The 21,532-nt window shown below is 46.0% G+C and overlaps 1 protein-coding gene across 1 annotated transcript; it reads right to left on the bottom strand.

Moving 5' to 3' along the window:
- Window positions 1-10,004: 10,004 nt before the first annotated feature.
- Window positions 10,005-21,075, bottom strand: CALM1 (calmodulin 1). The gene is made up of 6 exons (XM_023628264.2): window positions 20,743-21,075; window positions 17,852-17,882; window positions 16,801-16,944; window positions 14,543-14,649; window positions 13,769-13,904; window positions 10,005-13,593 (listed from the first exon to the last, which is right to left on the bottom strand). Exons 1-6 carry the CDS (start codon window positions 20,743-20,745, stop codon window positions 13,565-13,567), a joined length of 450 nt encoding a protein of 149 aa, XP_023484032.1. The 5' UTR covers window positions 20,746-21,075; the 3' UTR covers window positions 10,005-13,564.
- Between the last annotated feature and the right edge of the window lie 457 nt (window positions 21,076-21,532).

The raw sequence follows: 21,532 nt of genomic DNA, 5'->3' as shown, positions 1-21,532 counted from the left end.
TTTTTAAAAGCCAGCTCTATGTTATTAAACCCTACTGTGTGCTGGGCCCTACATGAACACAGCCGGAACAATGTTATATTAAAGCTGTTGGACCCTGGGGTCCAGGTCTTCGCTTTGGCTCCCTGGCCAGGGCCACGTTCCCCCCCAGGGCTGGACCCTGCCGTGGGCATGCTGACCTTCCCATCTCCCCATCCCCCACTGGGACAGGAGCCCTGTTGCAGAGGCGCCATGTTGTTGAGAAGCATTCCTGATGCAGTCTACCTCTGCTCACTGTTTGTCGCTTTGGTCCTGGGTGACCTTCCACTGCTTCAGTCGTGTATCCTTCACCTATTCAACAAATATTGACTTACTGGGGACCTGGAGCTGGAGGCTGGGCATGCACTGGTGAACCAGACCAACCCGGTCCCCATCCCATGGGCTTTGTCTTGCACAGCAGACAGACAATAAACAAGAGAGAGATGCAAATGATGCTCATGTGAAGCAACCAAACAGGGGTGCTGTGGGAGAGACTAGCGGGTGGACATCTTATAGAGGGAGGTCAGGGAAGGATTCTTGAGGAAACATCAAAGCTGACACCCAAAGGCTGAGAAGGAGCCAACCATCCCAGAATGGAGGGACAAGCATTGTGGCCAGAGAGAACAGCCTGAGCCAAGAGGGATGTCATGAAATATAAGACACACTCCTCGTCTTCAAAGAGGACGGAATCCAATAAGAGAGAGAGGCTACTGAGGAGGCCACACTGGACTGTAGGATAAGTGTCAGAAATGGGATTTCAAATTTTGGACTCAACCCTGACCCTTCCCTGGGCTTGAGTCACTCACTGAATCTCTAAAATTCTCACAGAGCTACCTCATTTGCTGCCCTAGATCCTGTCTCTCTCATGTTGCCCATGGGTGGGTGCATTCTGGAACCTAAACATGAGATGTTACATAAATGCCTGTTAAATTCCTGGGGGCCTATTGTGCCAGCCTGAACTTTCCATATCTTGATTCTGTCATGCAGGGTGTTGCTACAGCTTCATCAGAGCCAAGCACAGGGACATAGACCTACACAGAACAGAGCCCAGTGGCAATCCACTGGAGACCTCCTGCCACATGGGAGTCGGTCCCTAATGCATTTTTGGAGTATAGTCATTCCTACATGCCAGGCCCTGTGGATTCAGACGTGAGCAATAAAGTCTTTGCCCTCAAGAAATTCACCATTTAATGGCATGGGGTTGTATGTGAGGGGATCCATGAGCAAGTTGGTTTTGCCAGATCATAAAGTGGCAGGGAACACAACTGGAGAGGTCGGGTGGGGCAGCTCATGGAAGGCCTTGGAGAGCTTGTTAACGAGACTGGACTTTGCCCTAGACAATAGGAAAGGAACCCTCAACGTTAGGGTTTTAAGTAGGAGTGACATGGTCAGATTTGCATTTTATCTGCATAAAATGTGTAGCAAGTGTGTGATGGATGGATTTGAATGGGACAAGCCACAGGAAGACAATCCAGACAGAAGGCCATGGCAGTCAACCAAGAGAGAGATGAGAAGTAGAAGGTAACAGGATCAGGGAAGCGAGTCAGGATGAGGGTGGTGTTTAAGAAGTAAAACTGTCTGGACCACCTTCCCTCATAGTTATCTCAAGGACTAAATGTGATGGCATGGGGAAGAAACACGGTATTTAGTAAATGCTCAATTGGCAAAACAGGAAGAGGCTCGAGGTAGCCTTGCAGGATGGTCAAGAGCATGGTTGCTGGAGCCCGTTTTCCTGGCTTGAATCTTGGCTCTCAGCTTGCTGGCTGTGGGACCTTGAGCAAGTGATGGAGCTTCTCTGTGCCACAGGTTCCCTTCTGGAAAATGGGGCTGATAACAGTAACTATTTCACGGAGCTGTTGCAAAGATTGTATGAGTGACTATGTGTCAAGGGCTTGGACCAGTGCTCGGCACAGACTAAGTACTATTTAAGTGTTGGTTAAAATAACATAATTGATGTTACACGAGGTACAAGGAAGGAATTATGAATGACTCCCATGTTTCTAGTTTGGGTGATGAGTGTACGTCACTGCCACTGAAGTGGAAACACTTCATCTCCTCTGTGCAATGTTCCAAATCCTTCTGAGAACTCTCGCACCCCTATGGCTCCTGTGGGAGCTGCCTGACCTCAGAGTAGCCCAATTTCCTAGTAGTGGTTGGTTGGTCCAGAGGTGAACACCTGATCCAAGCTAAGCCAATCACAGTCTATAGTAGACAGAATACGGCCCCCAAAGGTGTCCATGTCCTAATTCCTGGACCCTGTGAATATGTTCCCTTACATGGCAAAAAGAGACTGTGCAAATGTGATTAAGTTAAGGATCTTGAGGTAGGAAGAGGATCCTGGATTATCCAGATGGGCCCAATATAATCACAAGAGGGAGGCAGGAGGGTCACAGCCAGAGGAGATGTGACAGAGGTCTTAGCCAGAGAGAGATGTGAAGATGCTACTCTTGAAAATGGAGGAAGGAGCCACGAGCCAAGGAATGCAGGAGGCCTCTAGAAGCTGGAGAAGGCATGCAAACTGATTCTCTCCTAGGGCCACCAAAAGGAACCAGCCCTGCCTACACCTTGATTTTAGCCCAGTGCAAGTGATTTTGGACTTCTGACCTCCAAGACTGTTAAGATAGTAAATGTGTGTTGTTTCAAGCCACTAAGTTTGTGATACTTGTTACAAGAGCAGTGAGAAAATAATACACAGTCCTTTCCCCAGACGCTAACTCCTACTACAGCTGAGTAGTCCAAGGGTAGGCATCTTAGGCAAATTGTTTCAGAATTTGTCCTTAAAAATGTTGGAACTGGGACTGAAACAGATTCTGTCTACTTGGCTAAAACTGTAGAATGTAAAGCTCAGGAGTGCTACCAGCCACATTTCCTTCCATAGAGAAAGCCAGTTTGTGAGGAGAGGGAAGGAAGGCACTGCACAAGGGCAGAGGGACAGAGGCTTGAGGAGGAGGAGGAGTCCCCAGTTCCAGAAGAACCTGAGGCTCCAGGCATCTGCCTTTCCAACCAACTAGCTGGGTTGTTCAGCCTTCCCTTCCCCTCACATGACCCTCTCTTCTTCCGGGTGAAATAATCATTGGATTATGGAGTTACAACCAACATGATAATGATGTACTTTACTTAATGCACTGCTAGATTGAGTTTAATATTTATATTTGTATATTTTTGCATCTATGTCCTTAAGAGTAGCCTATAATTTTCTTTCCTTCTTGTATTCTTGTCTGGTGTGGATGACCAGTTTTAACATAGTGTTTTTCTATTTTCTGGAAGAATTTGTCAAGAATGGCTAAAGAGTGACAGTATAATTTTTTTTCATTCCCTGGAAGAATTTTGTTTTGTCTTTGGTGTTGCTTTGTTACCTGTTACTTCAAAACAAATGACCCCAAATAGTAGTGGCTTAAAACAACCAGCGTTTTTTTTTATTTCATGATTTTGTGGGTGAGGAATTCAGGCGAGGTTCAGCTGGGTGATTCTTCTGCTCCGTGTAGGGTCAACTGAAGTTATTCTGAGGCATTCAGCTGGCAAATGATCTGGTCTGGGGGATCCAAGATGGCCTCACACGTCGGGCACATTGGTGGGGACAGGAGGCAGGAAGGCTAGCCCTGTCAAAACTGTCCAGTGAGAAATCTACATGTGGCCTCTCCAGCCTAGAGATCTCAGGGCTTCCAGAGTGTTCCAAAGACAGAATTGGAAAAAGCCAGTTTCTTAAGGCATAGGCCCAGAAACTGGCACATCCCTTCAACTGTATTGCATTGGTCAAAGTAGCCACAGCGCTCACTTGGATTTAAGGGGATGGAACGAAGACCCCATCCCGCAGTGGGGTCAACAGCACAGTTGACAGTCATCCACCACAGAGAGGTCTATTTTTAACTACTGAGCAGATTCTTTTATTAATGATATTAATGGTGAAATAATAGAAAGAAAAATTAATGAAACAGAAGAGAAACATCATCTGCAATATAAGCAACTCCCTCTGTAATATTCTCTCCATTCCCCTTACTTTTTTTTTAAAAATGTGGTAAAATACACATAACATAAAATTTACCATTTTAAATAATTTTAAATAATTTTTAAGTTCAGTGGCATTAAGTGCATTCACATCGTTGTGCAACCATCACCACCATCCATCTCCAGAACTTCTTCGTGTTGAAAATTGAAACTTTACCCATTAAACAATGATCCCCCATTCCCCTCCTCTATGGCAACCACCCATTCTACCCTCTTTCTCTATGAATTTGACTACTCTAGGGACCTCGTGTAAGTGGAATCGTATAGTATTTGTCCTTTTGTGAGTGGCTTATTTCACCTAGCACAATGTCTTCGAGGTTCGTCCATGTTGTAGCACATGTCAGAATTTCTTCCTTTTTAAGATTGAATAATATTCCATATGTGTAGACCACATTTTGTTTATCCACTCACCCACTGATGGACACTCATGTTGCTTTGACCTTTTAGCTATTGTGAATAAGGCCGCTATGAACGTGGCTGTACAGGTATGTGTTTGAGTCCCTGCTTTCAATTCTTCTAGGTATATATACTGGAAGTGGAATTGCTGGGTCATGTGGTAATCATACTTCTAATTTTTTGACAAACTCCCATACTGTTTCTAATAATCTTTTCAAAGAGCCAAGTTTTTGTCTTTAGTGATCTTCTTTATTGTACCTTTGTTTTGTATTCCAGTAATTTCTGTGGTTATCTTTGATAATTCCCTTCTACTCTCTTTAGGCCTATTCTGTTCCTTTTTCTAACTTATATTGGATATTACCTTATTTATTTTTAGCCTTTCTTCTTTTCCAGTATGAGCATTTTAATGCTATACATTTCTAAGCTGTATCCTACAGTTTCAAAATGTAGAATTTTGTTTTCGTTGAGTCCTAAACATTTTCTAGATTTTCATTACTATTTCTTTTTAGACCCATGTGTTATTAGAAATGAATTTTAATGTTCAAAACTTTATGAAATGGGTAGATGGATATTTTTAAATAATGGATAAAATAAACAAATGGATATTTTTAAACTTGTATTTTTAGAGTTATCTTCTATCCATTGCATTATGATAACATGGTCAATATGAAAGATTTTTAAAAATAATTGTTGAGATTTACTTTATAATCTAATCTGTAGTCAATCTTAATTCTCTAATATCTTATTAACTTCATTTTAGCATTATTATTTATACATCTGCATTTATAATTATATATTATCCTATAACTATGATTAATGTGATATAGCTTCTTTATTAATATTATTATTAATGTTAATACCTAATTAATATCTGTAATGTGAAATCTCTAATTGCTGGATGCAATGTTCTACATACATACATCAAAGATCAAACTTAATTTTGTGGTTCAAATGGACTATTGTCTGCTTGATTTCTTAACTACTGGGAGAAGTATGTTAAAATCTCTGCAATGACGGATTTGTTATTCTCATCATTGCTGATTCTTGCTTTATACATTTTTATGCTTAGTCTGCCTCAGTTCTTACGTTTTCAAGTTGGTACAGGTTATTCATTTGCATGCTGTTTGGCAGTTGTGTTTAATAATGTTTCTACAGAAAGCCTGCAAAAGCTCCTCAAAAGGTAGAGACTGGGCCTTCCAATATTTTGAAATCCTCTTAATTCAGAGCTCCAAACATTGTAGGCATCAAACCTGAGAACAAATAATCAGAATACAACTTGCTCACTCTTCCCTTTAATCAGCTATCTTTCTTACTAAGAAATAGCAAAAGAAGTACGTTCTGAATGCCTTCCTGGTTACAGGTGGCACCTAAATGGGAAGGCCGGGCGGTTATGCGCAAGGCTGAGTTTAAGGATTTGCCCTGTTTGAACACTGCATCCAGGCCCTAAGTTCCCCTCCAGAACCCTTAGAAAAGGATGAGCCTGCCGGGATTTAGCCAACCATTGTGTAATCGCCCACTTCTGGGGTTTGGGGAGGTGTCTCTGACCTTGACTTGCAATCAGGTCTTGGGAACTAGGGGTGTTGCTTGACGTCTTCCAGCTGAAGACTGAGACTTTGGCAGAGAAGAGAGGAGGTGAGATGTGACTAGATGGCATCGCTTCCCATAGTGTTAGACGAGTTTGGGCCAGGTCCAGGCATACTAGAGAGAAGGGCTCCAGCTGGGGACAGTGAGCACGTCTCAAGGACTAGTCAGAATTCTGATAGAACCACAGGAGTCCTGGAAGACAAGGGGCGGAAGGAGGCAGGCCTCTGCCAGGGGATGAAAGGTAATGGGAAGTTACAGAGAATGGAGAGATGGCCTAACCATTGACCTCTCCCAGTGTGGTCAAGTGCCTCTCTATTAATGAGATTGACCTTTAACAAGAATGAGACCTCCATCATTCTCCAGAGGAGACAGAGCCTGCAAATGCCCAGATGGTGCAGGTCTTCCCAGGCAGGTACACCAAGGAAGAGCACCAACGGAAACCCTCAGGCCTGGCCTGGTTGAGGGTCCAGCAGGTTTGCCCATGAGCTCTGGGGAGCAGGTACCAAAAGACTAGACACTGGCAACTGTCATTAGGATTTTCAAAGGGATGAGGAGCAGATGCTTAAACAGGTTTGTGTGCTATTTTTCTTTTTGAGGAAGATTAGCCCTGAGCTAACATCTGTGCCCAACTTCCTCTATTTTATATGTGGGATGCCTACCACAGCATGGCAGGATATGCAGTGCATAGGTCTGTGCCAGCGGTGCATAGGTCCAAACCCGTGAATCCTGGGCCGGCGAAGCAGAGCACATGAACTTAACTGCTACGCCACCAGGCCAGCCCCCATTTGTGTGCTTTTAAAAAAAGGAAGTGACAATTCTTAAGAAGCAACATGATCTGGGTCAAACGAAGCAAACTGTAAAACTGGTCTCATTTTCTTCTGTGGCAATAGGATTCGTATTGTGCGGAAGGAGAAGAGCGTTTTTTAAGCACCTTCCATGTGTTAGCCACTATGCTAGAGGATTCCCATCACCTCATTTACTCTTACACCCACCTTGAGGACAAGGAAGCACAGAGTTGTCACTTGCCCAAAGGCACACCACTGGAGAAGGTAGAATTTGAACGTAGATCTGTTTGAAGATAGAACCTGGGTACATTTCACTACATCTTGTGGATTCCTCTCAAAGAGTGGTTAAAAAAAAAATGAGGAGAGAGAGAGAGAGAGGAGCAAATATTATGCCCAAAGACTTGAGGGGTGTGTGAATGCATGAAAGACCAAGGGTCTGCCATGTGGAAGCAGGGTCAGAAATCCAGTATTAGCTCCATCAGGCTGAGGTGGAGTCAATAGGCGGAAGCTGAAAGAAAGCAGGATTCAACCCAGGAAGAATGTTCTCACACTTGGGACCACTCAAAATGGAATTCCTTTATTCAGGAATTGGTTAACAACTCCTAGAAATTATATCCAAGAATCTAAGTATATGGGGGAATGTCCAGTACAAAAAGTGAAAACGAGAGGATAAAAAACTATGAACACACGATTCCTTTCGTATATGTCCAGGATAGGCAAATCCAGAGAGACAGAAAGTAGATTAGCGGTTGCCTAGGAGAATGGGGAGCGATTACGAACAGGAACAGGATTTCTTTTTGGGGTGATGAAAACGTTCTAAAATTAGATAGTGTTGATGGTTGCACAACCCTGTGAATATTAAAAATCACTGAACTGCACACTTTAAAAGGGTGAATTTCCTGGTACATGAATTGTAGCTCAAGGAAAAAAAGTATAAGGGATAAAAAGTTTATAATATAGATGTATATATACAATATGTAATTTGTGTAATAAGGAGTATTATGTTAATTTAAAAAACATACATACAGATTCCAATTTTATCAACTATATCTCTGCATCCATATGGTGAGAAAAAATTCTGGAAGGAAATATAAAGTGTTAATTATATTTTATAGGGTAGTGGGGTCATTTGATAGCGCATTTTATACAATAAACAGCATTTCTTTTAGAATCAGAAAAATGCTTTTGTAAAAATGGGACCAGGCTCCCTGCTGCAGTAAAGACATTCTTGTCATGGGAAGTTTCCAAAAAGTTTGAGAATCACCAGATATGGATGCTTGCACTGGGAGTTTGATCCACTATACATGACCTAGTTCTTTTAACTAAGATATTATCATTTTATAATTACTTCTTCACTTACTTTCTTTTTAATAACCCATTATCTCATAGCTTGACTGGTATTAGTCTGTATGGGGAAAAAAATCCATCTTTTACTATAAAACACAGTAACTAAAAAAGAAAATCACATTTGAAGGGTATACTAGGACTCAAAAAGGGAAAGCAAATTAGTTTGAAAGCAAACTGTACATGCTTATCCACAGCCAGGATTTAAAGCTTAGGTTGTTACAAAATATTTAAGAAATTATCTTACTAGAGGAGGAACTTCTGGATTTTCTCTCTCATCTTTATAAAAGTGAAAATAAAACTTGAAACTGTGACATTGGAAATACTATCTGGATGTGTACATACACACACACTCACTCGAAAGGTGGCTGACACAAGGCAGGACACAACTCTTCTAAGGGAAACTGCCACCTTTTCTTTAATCCAAGTTCGGAGCTTGTCGACCACGAGATGGGAAAGCCCGCCAGCTCCTCGGCTCCAGTCGGCTCTCCCGTGGGAGCTGGGGCACGCACTGACTCCTCCCACCCCCTGACAGAGGGCTGAGGGCAGTGGGAGAGGAGACGCACCAAGCTATAAAAAACTTGAAGTTTTATTTCCTTCTAAGGCGTCCTGAGTCACTGGGTGCTCCAGCCCCCAAAGCCCGGGGAAGTTCAACTCAAATCGGAAATGTGTGTATGTGTTTTTTTCCTGAGCCAAAGCAGCTGAAAAACCAGATGACGTTGTCACTTGGACTGAATCTCTTGCAGGCCTGGTGGTAGCTTCCTATTTCCGTCCTGGGAGGAGGATGGAAGTCACTTAATGATCAGCTTCTCCGACCCACCTTCCAGTATGACATCAGTCTTAGCAAGCTCGCCCTCCACTCCACCCCCAACATGGAGCTGGTGAGACTCTAAAAAGTCCCATTTGTCAGCTCAAAGCATACTGCACTCCTACGCTATTTTGCCTCCCACCCTTCAGGCTGCAATTTCAATTTAAACACCAAGTGATGCCAAGCTGGTTGGTCAGAATCCTAGAAAGCCAGAGGTAGAAGGTACCTAGTCGAATAATTGTATTTTACTAAGGAGGAAACTGAGGCCCAGATAAGATCAGGAACTTGCCCAGGGCTACAGAGGGACAGAACCAAACCCAGGAGCCAGGCCTCAAGTCTCAGAGCACAGGGCTCTGTCCCCACGGTGGTGTCCACATCCTTGCAGTCCCAACTCCTATACACAGGAGGGGCTAAATGCTCTCTGGAGACGTGTCTTGAGCCTGTGGCCGAAGCAGGGGCTTACCCCGTGACCATTCCCCTTTGCAGCCCTCTCACTGCTTCGGTGCAGTTGGAAAGGAAGCAGGCAAGGCATCTTGGAAAAGATCCTTCTGGAAAGCAGGGGCGGCCAGGAGGTGGCCTTTCCTGCTAACCAGAGTCTGGGACAGCACTAAGGGGAAGTTTTCCACTCCAAGCTTCTGAATGGAAGTTGCACCCTACCTGGTTTTCCTCAGCTGCCCTGCTCTTGACATGGGCAGAGGTATGTGCTTATATAATTTAAGATTCCCATCTAATTTTTAAAATGTATTTCTTTACACAACCCCTAGAGACTTGGATTAACATTGAGGTTACAGGGAAATTAATCTTTTTATGGTGTACATTTTCTGCATAAAGCAAGCCCAGGTACATTAATAGGCCAAGAGATTGGACGAAAATGTCAGCTATTAACACCTGAGCTACTTAAAGCTCGAGTCAGGCTGTAGTGAGATGTGTTCATGGTCGCTGTGGCCCCTCACACTCACCGACTGTGCCAGAGCCCAGGTGGAGTGACGTCCGAGGGCAGGTACGTCTTGTTCATCGAGCAAAATGGGTTGAAAGCTATCCAAGCTAAAAACCTACACAATTCGCAGTTAGAGATGAAAGGCTGCAGAAATGTTTATTGAATACAGTGCCAGGTTTATAAATAAAACTTATTTACAATTTCCATAGAGTTGGTCCCCCATCAGAGAGGTGGTTAAATCTCCAAACAGTTTATCTCAAGATTTACAGAAACGTTCAAGTACATCTCCTTTTCAAATTGCCACAGTGAAGATGAACTTCAGTAACAAGAGAACTGCCACCATCTTTGCTACAGACGTGTTTAATGAACAGTGTAATAGATCTGAGAAAGAACACGCGCTGCACCCATGCCACTACCCTCTTACTCCAAGGGACACAGACAGCAAAGAATTTCTGTCTCCTACAGGACAACTTCAAGGGATCAAAAAAGAAAACAGTAACTACCAGCTGGAGAGAGAGATTAAGACACATTCGTGGAATCTAGTCACTGCCAAAAGGATCAATCTATTTAGGATATACAATAATTAATTCAGATGTTTAAAATAATTGAACAAAGAGCAGACTTGACCAAATTTACATTCTTTGTTTAGGAAGAAGTTCCCAGTATACTGAGGGGCCAATAATATGCTGCTACTCTGATGGGCCACAGTGGCGCTGGGCCTACTGGACAGCCGCTCATTACTATACGGTTACAGGTACAGTCAGACATGCATTTATAAAGAGAATACAAAAATATGTACAGTAGCTAATTTTCAATGTGTTTAAGTTGCCGAAAGACACCAATTAAAGTGTGCAAAAGTTCGTTTGTCAAAAAATCAGAAAAAGCCCTCCTTGGCAACAGTGCTTCAAGAACCCATCTGAAATATCAGGATACATTTGCCTTACTCAACACCTACCCCAAACAGATGGAGAACAAAACTATGAAAGTGTTTGCCAAGTATTCAGCAGTTTTTTATGGCAAGTCTCAGGCTCAAGCGGGATGCCAGTTAAACTAGTCACTTTATATATATAAATATATGTATATATTTATAGAGCAGTTAGAAGTAGGGGCAAGAGATTACAGGAAGGTGCTCACCAGTTGAAGAGCACTGCCACAACATCCAGCTATTTCCTCTCACCAACTCACAGGGACCGCACACACCTAACCCCGGGGCTGGTTGTCCCCTCCGAGGCCAGAGGGAAAGGCTACAGTGGGCTGGGCTTCACCTCTGCACCAATCTGGAACTCAGCATCCCCTGGGGGAAAGGTTTCCGGTCCTCATGCAGGATCCAGGCCATACAAGAATCTGGTTTCAAAGGCAGTCTTTTAGCAAAGACTGTGGGACCACTAAAATGGAGTCCACTCAGCTTCTAGAAAAAGACTTGGTGAAAGGGTAAGACAGAAGGCAGTTTTTAAAAATAAATCACCCCCAAGCCTCTTTGAAACTACCAGGAGGTCATCAGCCACAGGCCTGAGACTGGGTCAAAAGTCAGGGTTCTTGACCTCCCTCCAAGAAACATCTAGGTCATTAACTTACTTGAACCAGGCATCCTCAGTCCTATCTCACCAGAAGAACCCCAAGGTATCCTTAGGTGTTCCTTCCAGATTCAGGGAATTATGAAAGCCAACCCCAGCTCATGATGTCAACCCCTCTCCTACCAACCACCCAGTCCAAGAACCAGCAGCGGAGGCGGATGGGCAGGCTCCTCTCCACTGCTCTGACCCGCCCCTCTGGCAGGAAATCTAACAAGCTGCAAAATGCCAGAAAGACAGGGAGTAGGAGAGGGAGAAGCCGAGGGTCTCTATAAATCAACCCTGAACGCAGCCATGTGGCTGCCAAGAGCTTCTCACTGCCTCGCTAGCAACCTGCCACTGGTTCCCTGGCAAATGAAAACCCCCACACAAACACTCAAAACCCAAACCGCCTTGCTAATAGGATACAATCAGTTCACACCCTGGAAAACGTACGTCCAGCCTTCGCTTCAAAAAGAGCTCTGCGTTAAATGCAACATGCCTTCAAGGGGGCTTTTTAAGCGGACAAATCCCACTGCAGAGACCAGCACCAGCATCTCCTAGTGTGGGTTACAGGTTTATAATTAGACACAAAACGCCCTGTGGGCTGAGTTTTACTTTCAAGCTGGGGGCTAGCATTAGTTCCACTTAGGGGAAGAAAGCAAAGTCAAGTCAACTTAGAAAAAATAAAAGGAGGCTAAGGTAAATAGAAATCATAAATTAAGAATCGTGAATCAAAAGGCGACTGGTAGTGTCTTTTAGGCATGAAGAGACTGGCTTAGAAAAGTGAGTATGCTCCTACCACACACAGCGAGGATTGGATTACAGACACACTAAATCATGTCTCTTGCACAGATGGTCTCAAGTAGTTACATAAAACAGGTAATCAGCAGCGCGACTGAGAAGAACCCCTAAATACATGCTTGAGAAAGTGGGTTTTTTTCCTTCATTAAGAGCTCTACTGCCTGAATAATCATTAAGTCACCGCAGTTCGCCTCCCCCCGCCCCCCCTCCCCTCCCCCCGGGTGAAAATACAAGTAGACCTACGTGTCCATGGATATGATGAAGTAATCGCTATCTGCCTGGTTTTAGGCAAGGTCTCAGGCTCAGAGGTTGGTGCTAGGATGTCAGGAGGGAGGGAGGGAAACCCAATGCTGGGCTGTGGGCATTTAAAGGCGCACTGGCCTCCCCTCCAACTTCCTTGTCCCCGTTTAGATCTCAGCTTTACAAAGCATTTAACACCACTTTAAGTTAATGGTCTTTTTATTGGAAAAAAAAAAAAAAAGACTAGCATTTACAACTTGGAATGGACGTAAATTGTAATCTCTTGAACAGCAATGTTGATGGTTGTGCTGAAGTCCACAGCCACAGCCTACTCTGCTGGCTCCAAGTCATGGTTCAGAAGGTTTTAAAAACAGAGAGTCCAAAGATGCTCCCCTGGAAAAGTTTCTTTTTAAAAATTTGTGTGAACAGTGACAGCCTGACACCCGCTTTGCTCTAGTACAACGCAGACAATGCTAAACCAGCACACACAGGCCTGCCACCAGGGTGTCATTGTCACCATGGGTGGGGGCACATGGAAGTACAAGAGGACCATCCTGCTAGTGGGGCTGTATCTAGACAGTTTATCCTTCACTCGCTTTTCTGCACAGCATCCTGAGGTAAACCAATTTTAAATGTGTTTGTTTTCAGTAAACCAGCTATGACGATTTATACTAACAAACTGAACTAGAACCCATTTGAATAGGTTTTGAATTTGTTTTTTCGTTTTTCATTTTTAATACAAATGCCTGACTGTGCTCAATTGTCAAGCTGCATGCATGAAAAACTGGCCAGCCCAAACAGTGTATTACTCATTAGCAAATGGAACTGCAAGGAGTCCACCAAGTGCTTCCTTATCGTTAAGGTAGTACAAGTATTTATATCATAAAACGGATGTGTAGCTTGATCTTTAGGGGACAGGACCACCAACCAATACATGCAGATTTTTTGTGTGTGTGGACAGAAGGTACTTCTGACATTCAGTTTTGCTATATAGAAACAGAATGAGTAAATGAACTTTTTTTTTTTTTTGCAAGAGGTAAGTAAAAGATTCAATTTGATTCTTCTAGAGGGGGGAAAAGGAGTTGAAAGTAGGTCTTCATTTTGCAGTCATCATCTGTACGAATTCTGTAAAGACAAATAATCATAACTTTCGGTTACCTTCAAAAGCAGCTTTAATGAACACAACATCTCTGCTCTGTATATATTAAAAAAAAAAAAAACTCAGTGAAAGTCTAACGAAGCAATTGTTTCTGGAGCCGAAAGGGAAGGCTTAAACACTAAGCTACGGAAACGTGCTTACCTTCATAGTTGACTTGTCCGTCTCCGTCAATATCTGCTTCTCTGATCATTTCATCTACTTCTTCATCTGTTAGTTTTTCTCCTAAGTTTGTCATGACGTGACGTAGTTCTGCCGCACTGATGTAACCGTTGCCATCCTGTGAACGTTCAGCAATTGTTACTGACAGAGGCTCACCGTGGCTTGGGGTGGGCAGGGTCTTTGACTTCATTACGCCCTCTCAAGTTACTGCCACCTCTGCGGACACGGACAGCTCTCCCATCTCCCGTTCCCATCTCTACCCACTGAATACATGCAGCCAGCGAACGCAAAAGATGCAGGAGCTTTTCCAAAGCTAACAGAAATTGAAAGTAACAATCAAGAAACTTGGTTCAAAATTTCTCTACTACAGTCACGTGCCGCATAATGACGTCATGGTCAATGACAGACCACATATATGACAGCAGTCCCAGAAGATCGGTGCCACATAGCCTAGGTGTGTAGTAGGCTACTCTATCTAGGTTTGTGTAAGAGTACACTCTCTGATGTTCACACAATGACGAAATTGCCTAATGATGCATTTCTCAGAACGTAAGCTGGTCGTTAAGCAATGCATGGCTGTACTTATTGTGCTCACCCTCCCCCAGTAAGGTTACTGCAATAAGTCAGGATATCTGAAAGTGAGATTAGAGAGGCTCAGGGCATAGTGTTCTAACTAAAACAGATTGTTAGAGCTTTCAGAAATGATAGCAAAAAAGCCGTATTTAAGTACCATCTGCCATGCAGACGCAAGATTACCTTGTCAAAGACTCGGAATGCCTCACGGATTTCTTCTTCGCTGTCTGTATCTTTCATTTTTCTAGCCATCATAGTCAAAAATTCTGGGAAGTCAATGGTGCCATTACCTCAAATTAAAAAACAAAAAGCTCCTGTAAAATAAGCGCTCCAGGAACGCAACTGCAGGGGTAATTTTAGAACCACTTTATAGAATGGTCATCACTTGCTAGGACAAACTGCTAAATTATTTCATTAGGTTCAAGCATTCGTGGGTCTAAACTGCTCAAATTCCCCACAGGGCAATTTCACATGATTCACCTAATTCCAACTAGTAATGAGCGCCCAGGATAGCATTTAACGATGCAAAGGAAACTGCACATATGGATTCCTGACCACTGAAGGGGGCTGGACAGTTCAAGAGGGAAAAAAGCACATGGCACCGCAGGCCGAACCCTTCCACTCCCAAGGGAAGCACTTGAGACCGCCTTCCCCAGGGTGAGGGAGATCCTCAGCTCGGACTCTGCCCTGGCCAGGGATTCTAATAAGGCCTCTAACTGGGCCACCAGGAGTACCAAATGCTTTTAGGGAGGGTACGGATTATGAGAAAGGCAAAACTGCCTTTTTTATGCCATGGACCATAAAGTGTTAGAAAGTCTTCTCCAGGAGTCATTTCTCAGCCACTTTATGATGACAAGTCACCTAATCGTTTTCTCCCCAACTCAGCCTCTTTATTTCCCTTTAAGGGCACAGCTCAGAAGTGTGTCCAAAGCTCAGACCATTAACATTTAGGAAACTGTGTCAGAAGAATCTCTTCTGTGGCCGGTGTTCCAAACAATTCCTCCTCCAAAACCAAGAGTTAGATGAACACCCCAAAGGCAAGCCACCACATTAATAGTCTAACTCGAATTAAATGGAAATGAAACTAAATTAGAAGAAAAAAGCCTTAGGTTAAGTTACTCATTTTCACCGGTACCTTTAAATCAAAATAATAATTCAGAGATTCCCTTCAAGCCCTTTTGGCTTCCAAAATTTTAAATTATTTGAAGTGCTATCTCATAGCCTGCAGAGATGATGTCCTTAGGCATCATCATATTTATTCATTGCAAATACTAGATTCTGCAGCCTGGGACAACTTCTCCCCGCTTGTTCCATAGCATCTAAGGGGCTAATACACTCTGCCAGTCCCCAGACACAGTTTCCCAGGGTTTACACAAAACAGGAGGGAGCCACTCCATGTTCCCACATGGCTGATCATCTTAGCAGTCAAACTAGAGAGAACTATGAACAACCTTTTTCCAAAACAATACTAAAGATGAAAACAGTCTTTACAAGTAGCTCAAATGAGTTGAAATTATTGATAAAATGCTTACCCCAGACCCCTGCTTCTAAACATGTGACCCGACAAGCGTAATTCTGTTTTATCACCTTAAGATACCATATTTTTTTAAATGGCTACTATCAAGCCAATCATTTAGAAAGTATTCTAGATCCAAACTGTTAACTCTTAGTTCACTTTTTAAAAATTTACTCTGTTCTACAATGTAAGGTAGTACGTATACATGGCTCCCAAATATAAGAGGTTTTGTGGGGGGGCGGCGCACATGAGGGAGTGCTCAAAAACTATGTACTAATATAAGCGAGCAATGAGACGTCTATCGTCCACTATTCTGGAGTCCAGAGGAACAGATGACTGATTGGTGACCAACTGCTACAGGAGTTACTACTTATTCCCTCCGGCTCAGCACCTTATACATCTTCCCCTCCTGTCAGGTTCTGAAAACCTACTCTCCACAGTCACCATGCACCAGCTCCCCCAAGCCTCATGCAGTCCTCAAAATTCTCTTCAATAAACACATCTACAGCTCACTGTTCACAATTCCACATTAATGTCTAAGAGGGCTCTTCTTCCACTTCTCAAGGGGTTTTTCTCCTCCTCTTGGAGACAATAAGCTTTTTAAAAAGATCTATGGCTACATATTTTTACTTCTCCCCCAGGACTCAGTACAGACTCTCGGGCAACTTGATAAAAGATTGAGCTGTAGGTCACAGCAAGTAGAAAAAAACAATACGGTTATCTGATCCAAGAAATGTTCCAGACAGTAAGCAGGGCAAAAGGCAGGCCTATAATCTTCTGTTTTAATTGTCAATGGCTGTAAGGCAACCACAGAAAAGATCTTTGCACATTTGCTTTGCTCTGGGGACCTGAAAGACAATCCTGTAACATGTCTGAACTTGAATTACACAACGCTGGCGCTCATTCAGTGTTCTAAAGTCCTTACCGTCAGCGTCCACTTCGTTGATCATGTCCTGCAGCTCGGCTTCTGTTGGGTTCTGACCCAGTGACCTCATGACAGTTCCAAGTTCCTTCGTTGTGATGGTGCCATCGCCATCTTTGTCAAATAGGGAGAAAGCTTCCTTGAATTCTGAAAACAAAAGTTTACCTTTTAGAATTAATGTCTTTACGCAACCCAGCCACAGCGTACACTTCCCTTGGGCTTGCCAAAGCGAGCTGTCCAAGCAGTGCAAGTTAACTGCCTGGCCTTTATCTACTGAAATAAACACCACAATAGTCCTGCTGGACTGGCCTTCATACAGCAGTCCATAAAGCAAACACTGCTCCATAAAACCACAATTTCTCCTATTTTTACACGCTTAAATTAGTCCTAAATCCAATCTGACAGGTGAAGATTGGTCCACGTGTTCCCGTAAGGTCCCTTCCTGTTAAATTTCAATAGCCGTTAAGAACTCCTTGATTCACAGCAACACAAAGAGGTTACTAGAAACGTACATTCCCAGGGAACCAGTGTATTCTTTCCACATAGCTTCCAGAACATTTCAAAGACATTCCTGGTTTCCTAAAAAGAAACCACCTCAAAAAAGTCCTCCAGGGAATAGTAAAAGCTAAAATCTAAACTAACATAACTCCCTTCCCAATTATTATATGTTCCTAACATTCATTTTCACATTCCCATTTATTTCAGAACAGCATGCACAAGCTTTCACTGTGAATTACTGACAGACCTGTGGTAGAAGAATTCTAAACTGCATTTCTGAGCAGCTCCATGCAGCCTCATCGTATGCAAAGCCTCTACGCCGCCAGGAAGCGGAGCTAACGCTCCAGAGTGAACAAAGTGGGTAGTCTTAGTCTCACTTCCTTTCACATTATCTCCCAAATACTGGTAAAGAGTAACACTTGACCTACACGTTTCTGCTTATTGTTTTCATTTAAATAAATTCTTAGAAAACTGCCCTGATTCGAGGAAGGAGGGGACAGAGGGGTCACCAAAACCAAGTTCTGGCCTACTGGAACCCCTTAAGTCATCAACTTACCAGCGATCTGTTCTTCGGTCAGCTGATCAGCCTACATGGGATAAAAAAAAGGCTGTAATTCAATCCACAAGAGTCTGAGATCAACAGTCTTTCCAATGACACTTTTAACAGTAAACTTTCAAAAATCAATCTTAAAAAAAAAAATCACCCGTGTGAAAACTTTAGCATCTTTCACTTTAGCATGTCATTTAAAGAAAACAGAATAAAGGGAACCCTTTATGTTATTTTAAACACAAAGGATGACAAGGAAGTGACAATGTCTCATTTCAGGTTTTCTTTTATGAGCCTATGGCTGTGTGCTCTGTGTGCTTGGAGGTCTAACTAGGAAGGGTTGGTTCAAAATTTGAAAAATGGCACCTCTAGTGGCAAAAGGCCCTACGGCATGTGCTGCAGGGGCAGGCTCTGAGAAAGAAGAGCGCCACCTACTGCGCCAGGGCCACCGCAGTCCCCGCTTCCATCCAAGAAGGGACCCAGCCTGACGCTGCTGTCACCGCAGCCAGGATCTCGTTCCAGGGGTAGGCTTTTAGCGCACCTTGCGCATTGCTGTGGGCGCTCCAAATCTCCAAACTGGCGTTACATAATGGCACTGGGTTGGATTAACAGGCTTTTATATCTATTTTATGAGATATAATTAAGTGAAAAAAATAAACATACAGCAATGGGTTACGTTACCAACTTTATTTCCATGTAATAAATGCTTTCCAATCATTTAAATGAGGCAGTTATTTGTTAAAAGCCTACCATTTACAATGGCTAATGCCTTCGGTCAAATTATCCCATGATTCAGAAGCCAGGAAAAAATGAAACTGTCCTACAACTGAGCTGTCACAAAACTGCAAAAATTAAGTACACAGAAAACTACATAATTATGAGACTACATCCTCTCTTTTCTAGAGAGGAGGAACTATTACCTTTGCTGGACAATACTAACTCTACCCACCTTAAGGATGACATGAGACTCCTAACAGTAAACACACTTTACTCGAGGTGGTAATGGCCGTGAAGATAATTCTCACTTGCATTATTTGCTCTCTGCCACACCGAAACCAGCCAGGGGAATGTGACAATCTCAAAGAAAGCTAATACAGCTTTTTATTTTAATGAAGGACATCTAATGAAACCAGTTACAAAATAAGTCCTACTAGAAAGCTGACGGTGTTAAGTTTATTCCACCTCTTAAATCAAAACTTTCACAGTAGGAATAGTGTTCCAATATACTGATTTGGGGGGGAAATCTTATTTTTTTCAAATTAGAACTGAGTCTTCCTTTCTACCCAGTCACTGCACGTTGGTTTTCTGTACATCGAACGAAGGCGACACGATGATTTATGTAACACCAGGGAAACGTCTGTCTTGTACAACAGGAAGCGCTGCCACACCTCGCAAGAGAAGCTGTCACCTTACTGGGCAGAAAAGGCCCTCCTCGCCACAAAACTCTCCTGTTAAGAGGAGTTCTCGAGAGTATCAGCTTTCCTCGACAAAGGAATACCCTTCTCCGCCAAAATCGCGCTGCTGGCCTTAGGGGCAAAGGTGCTCCGAACCTGCCAGGAGCCATCTCCCCACCCCGCCAAGCCAGAAAACGCGGTGGCTGATGTCAGTCCTGCCCGCCGAGGGAGGAAGGGGGCTGTGGAAAACACACCCAGCGAGGCGCACAGGCGCATCTGGCAGTCTAGAAGCTGCAGAGAAAGCGGAAACGTGGAGGGCATCTCTCTGCGGACCGGGAAGTGGCGCGGAGCGGGGAAAACGCCGGGCGAGGGGCCAGGCGGGGGTGCGCGCCCCGAGGGCAGGCGGGGTGCCGGGGGACAAGGTGGCCCCAGAGTGGAGGCCCCACGCCTCCCAAGCCAGTGCGAGCCCCCACTCCGGGGCCGAGTGGCGGGTAGGGACCAAGTCCGCCTCGCGCCTCCCACCCGCTTCTGCTCCCCCAGGCGGCAAGCCCGCCGCGCCGCCGCCGCCTCCTCCTCCCGGGGCAGAAACTTTGCGTCTCTAATGGAAACCGAGCAGCGCGCCAGCTCCCTCCTCCCCCGCCCCCCCCCCCGCCCCAATTAGCGCGAGCCGAGTGCCTCCCGCGGGAAGGGACCTCCCGGTGTACCGAGGCTCACGCGCGCCTGTACTGCCGCACTGGATGGGGGGCTGCAGGGGTGCGAGACAGGGAGACACGAGCCCCGGCCACACCGCAGGGCCCCGCCCGGGAGCAGGGCGGCCGGCCCGCCGCTTCCGCCCTCTCCGCCCCCCACCCCTCGCCTTCCTGCCCCCACCCCACCCTTCCCCGGCTCCTTCCTTCCCAGCCCACGCCCGCGCCGCGCCCCCCGGGAGGGAGGAGGGGAGAGAGGCTGAGAGAGGGCGCCCAGCGGGGTCGGCTGGAAGGGGTGGGAACACCGACGGCGTCCCCCAAGCCCCGGCTGGGGCAAGGTGCGCCACCGGCTCCCTCCGGCCCATTCATTCTCCACCGCCCGCCCGCCCCTCCGCTTTCGTGCCTGATGAGGGGGGGCGTCTAGTGCCCGGCCCCGCCCGGCTCCCCCGCCCCCCGGGGCCCCAGCCGAGGCGCAACGCTGCGGGCAGCCCGGGTGCGGCGCGCTGGATGCAGCGGTGCGGGGCTGGGGGAGGGGGTGGATGCGGAAGGCCCCGGTGCGGCTGCGGCCGGAGCCCCTGCCCGCGGACAGCCCACCGCCAAGGCCAACTCCAGGAGCGGCCAAGATTTAAATGAGGATCCCTGGCCGAGGAAACCAAGATGCAAATCCGGAATGCATCCTTCTTAACCGCAGTTGCTGCGTAACCCCCGGAAAAGAGAAAAAACCCCACCAGAAAAAAAGAAAAACCGGACTGCACTAAAAATTTGGGAAGAAATCCTGGGCAGGCAGCTGCTACGCCGGCGTTTGACACTCCCGACCTACCATGGTGCGAGCGAAGGGAGGAAGAACACAGAGATCGAGGGTGGCTGCACCAGCGCAAGGGCTGTGACGGCAGGGGTGCCTCCGCTGCTCCTGCTGCTGCTAAGGCGCGGTGTGCGCTGAGCGCCGTGCCGCTGCCGCCGCCGCCTGCGCCGCCGCCCGACTGCGAGTAACGGCGCCGCGTCCGCGAGGCTCCCAACACCACTGCCGAAGAGCGAGCCTGCGCTCCGCGGTATATATAGCGCGCTCCGTATCCCTCCGCCGCGACCGCGGCCGCTTCGCTCCGAGCAGCTCTGCGAGGGCCGGGCCTTGTCGCTTGGCCCCGCCCCCCGGCGCGCCCGGCTTCCCGCCGCCCCCCGCGCGCGCGCCGCCGCCGCCGCGGGCCCTGGCCCAGGACTCGGACGCCGAGGGTTCGGGGAGAGGAGCGTGGTCCCAGGGCAGGTGCAGCGAGGAGTCGCCGGAGTCTCCCATCCAGGCCCGGGACGAGGACAGGGCGTCTGCATAGCCCCGAGCTGGGGCTGCCCTGGCCTTCCGAAGCCGTCTGCCCCTCACCCCAGCCCCACCCCCACCTGTGGTGACCCCACCCCCCACCCCCCATCTCTTAGTGTCCGCTGTGGCAGCCAGGTCCCTCCGGCCCCTCGCCCCGGGGTCCCCAGCCGGCCGCCTCCCGTTCGGGGAGCTGCGGGAGGTCCTGGGCAGGGGATCAGACTGCACACCTTCAGCTGCCGAGGAGAGGGGTCTGGAAGGAGCAAGGCAGTTTTCCTCGTGCAAGAAATTGGTCAGACGTTTTTCT

The sequence above is a fragment of the Equus caballus genome, chromosome 24 (assembly GCF_041296265.1).
Source record: "Equus caballus isolate H_3958 breed thoroughbred chromosome 24, TB-T2T, whole genome shotgun sequence".
Lineage (NCBI taxonomy): Eukaryota > Metazoa > Chordata > Mammalia > Perissodactyla > Equidae > Equus > Equus caballus.
The sequence above is the reverse complement of the archived record's forward strand: the minus strand, read 5'-3'. Positions and strand labels throughout refer to the sequence as shown.

What these genes read in the sequence shown, in the direction of transcription:
- CALM1 (XM_023628264.2), bottom strand. An exon ending in CATTCCGAGTCTTTGACAAG is followed by an intron (nt 13,905 to 14,542) that starts GTAATCTTGCGT and finishes GAACGTTCACAG; the next exon opens with GATGGCAACGGTTACATCAG. An exon ending in CGGACAAGTCAACTATGAAG is followed by an intron (nt 13,594 to 13,768) that starts GTAAGCACGTTT and finishes TTGTCTTTACAG; the next exon opens with AATTCGTACAGATGATGACT.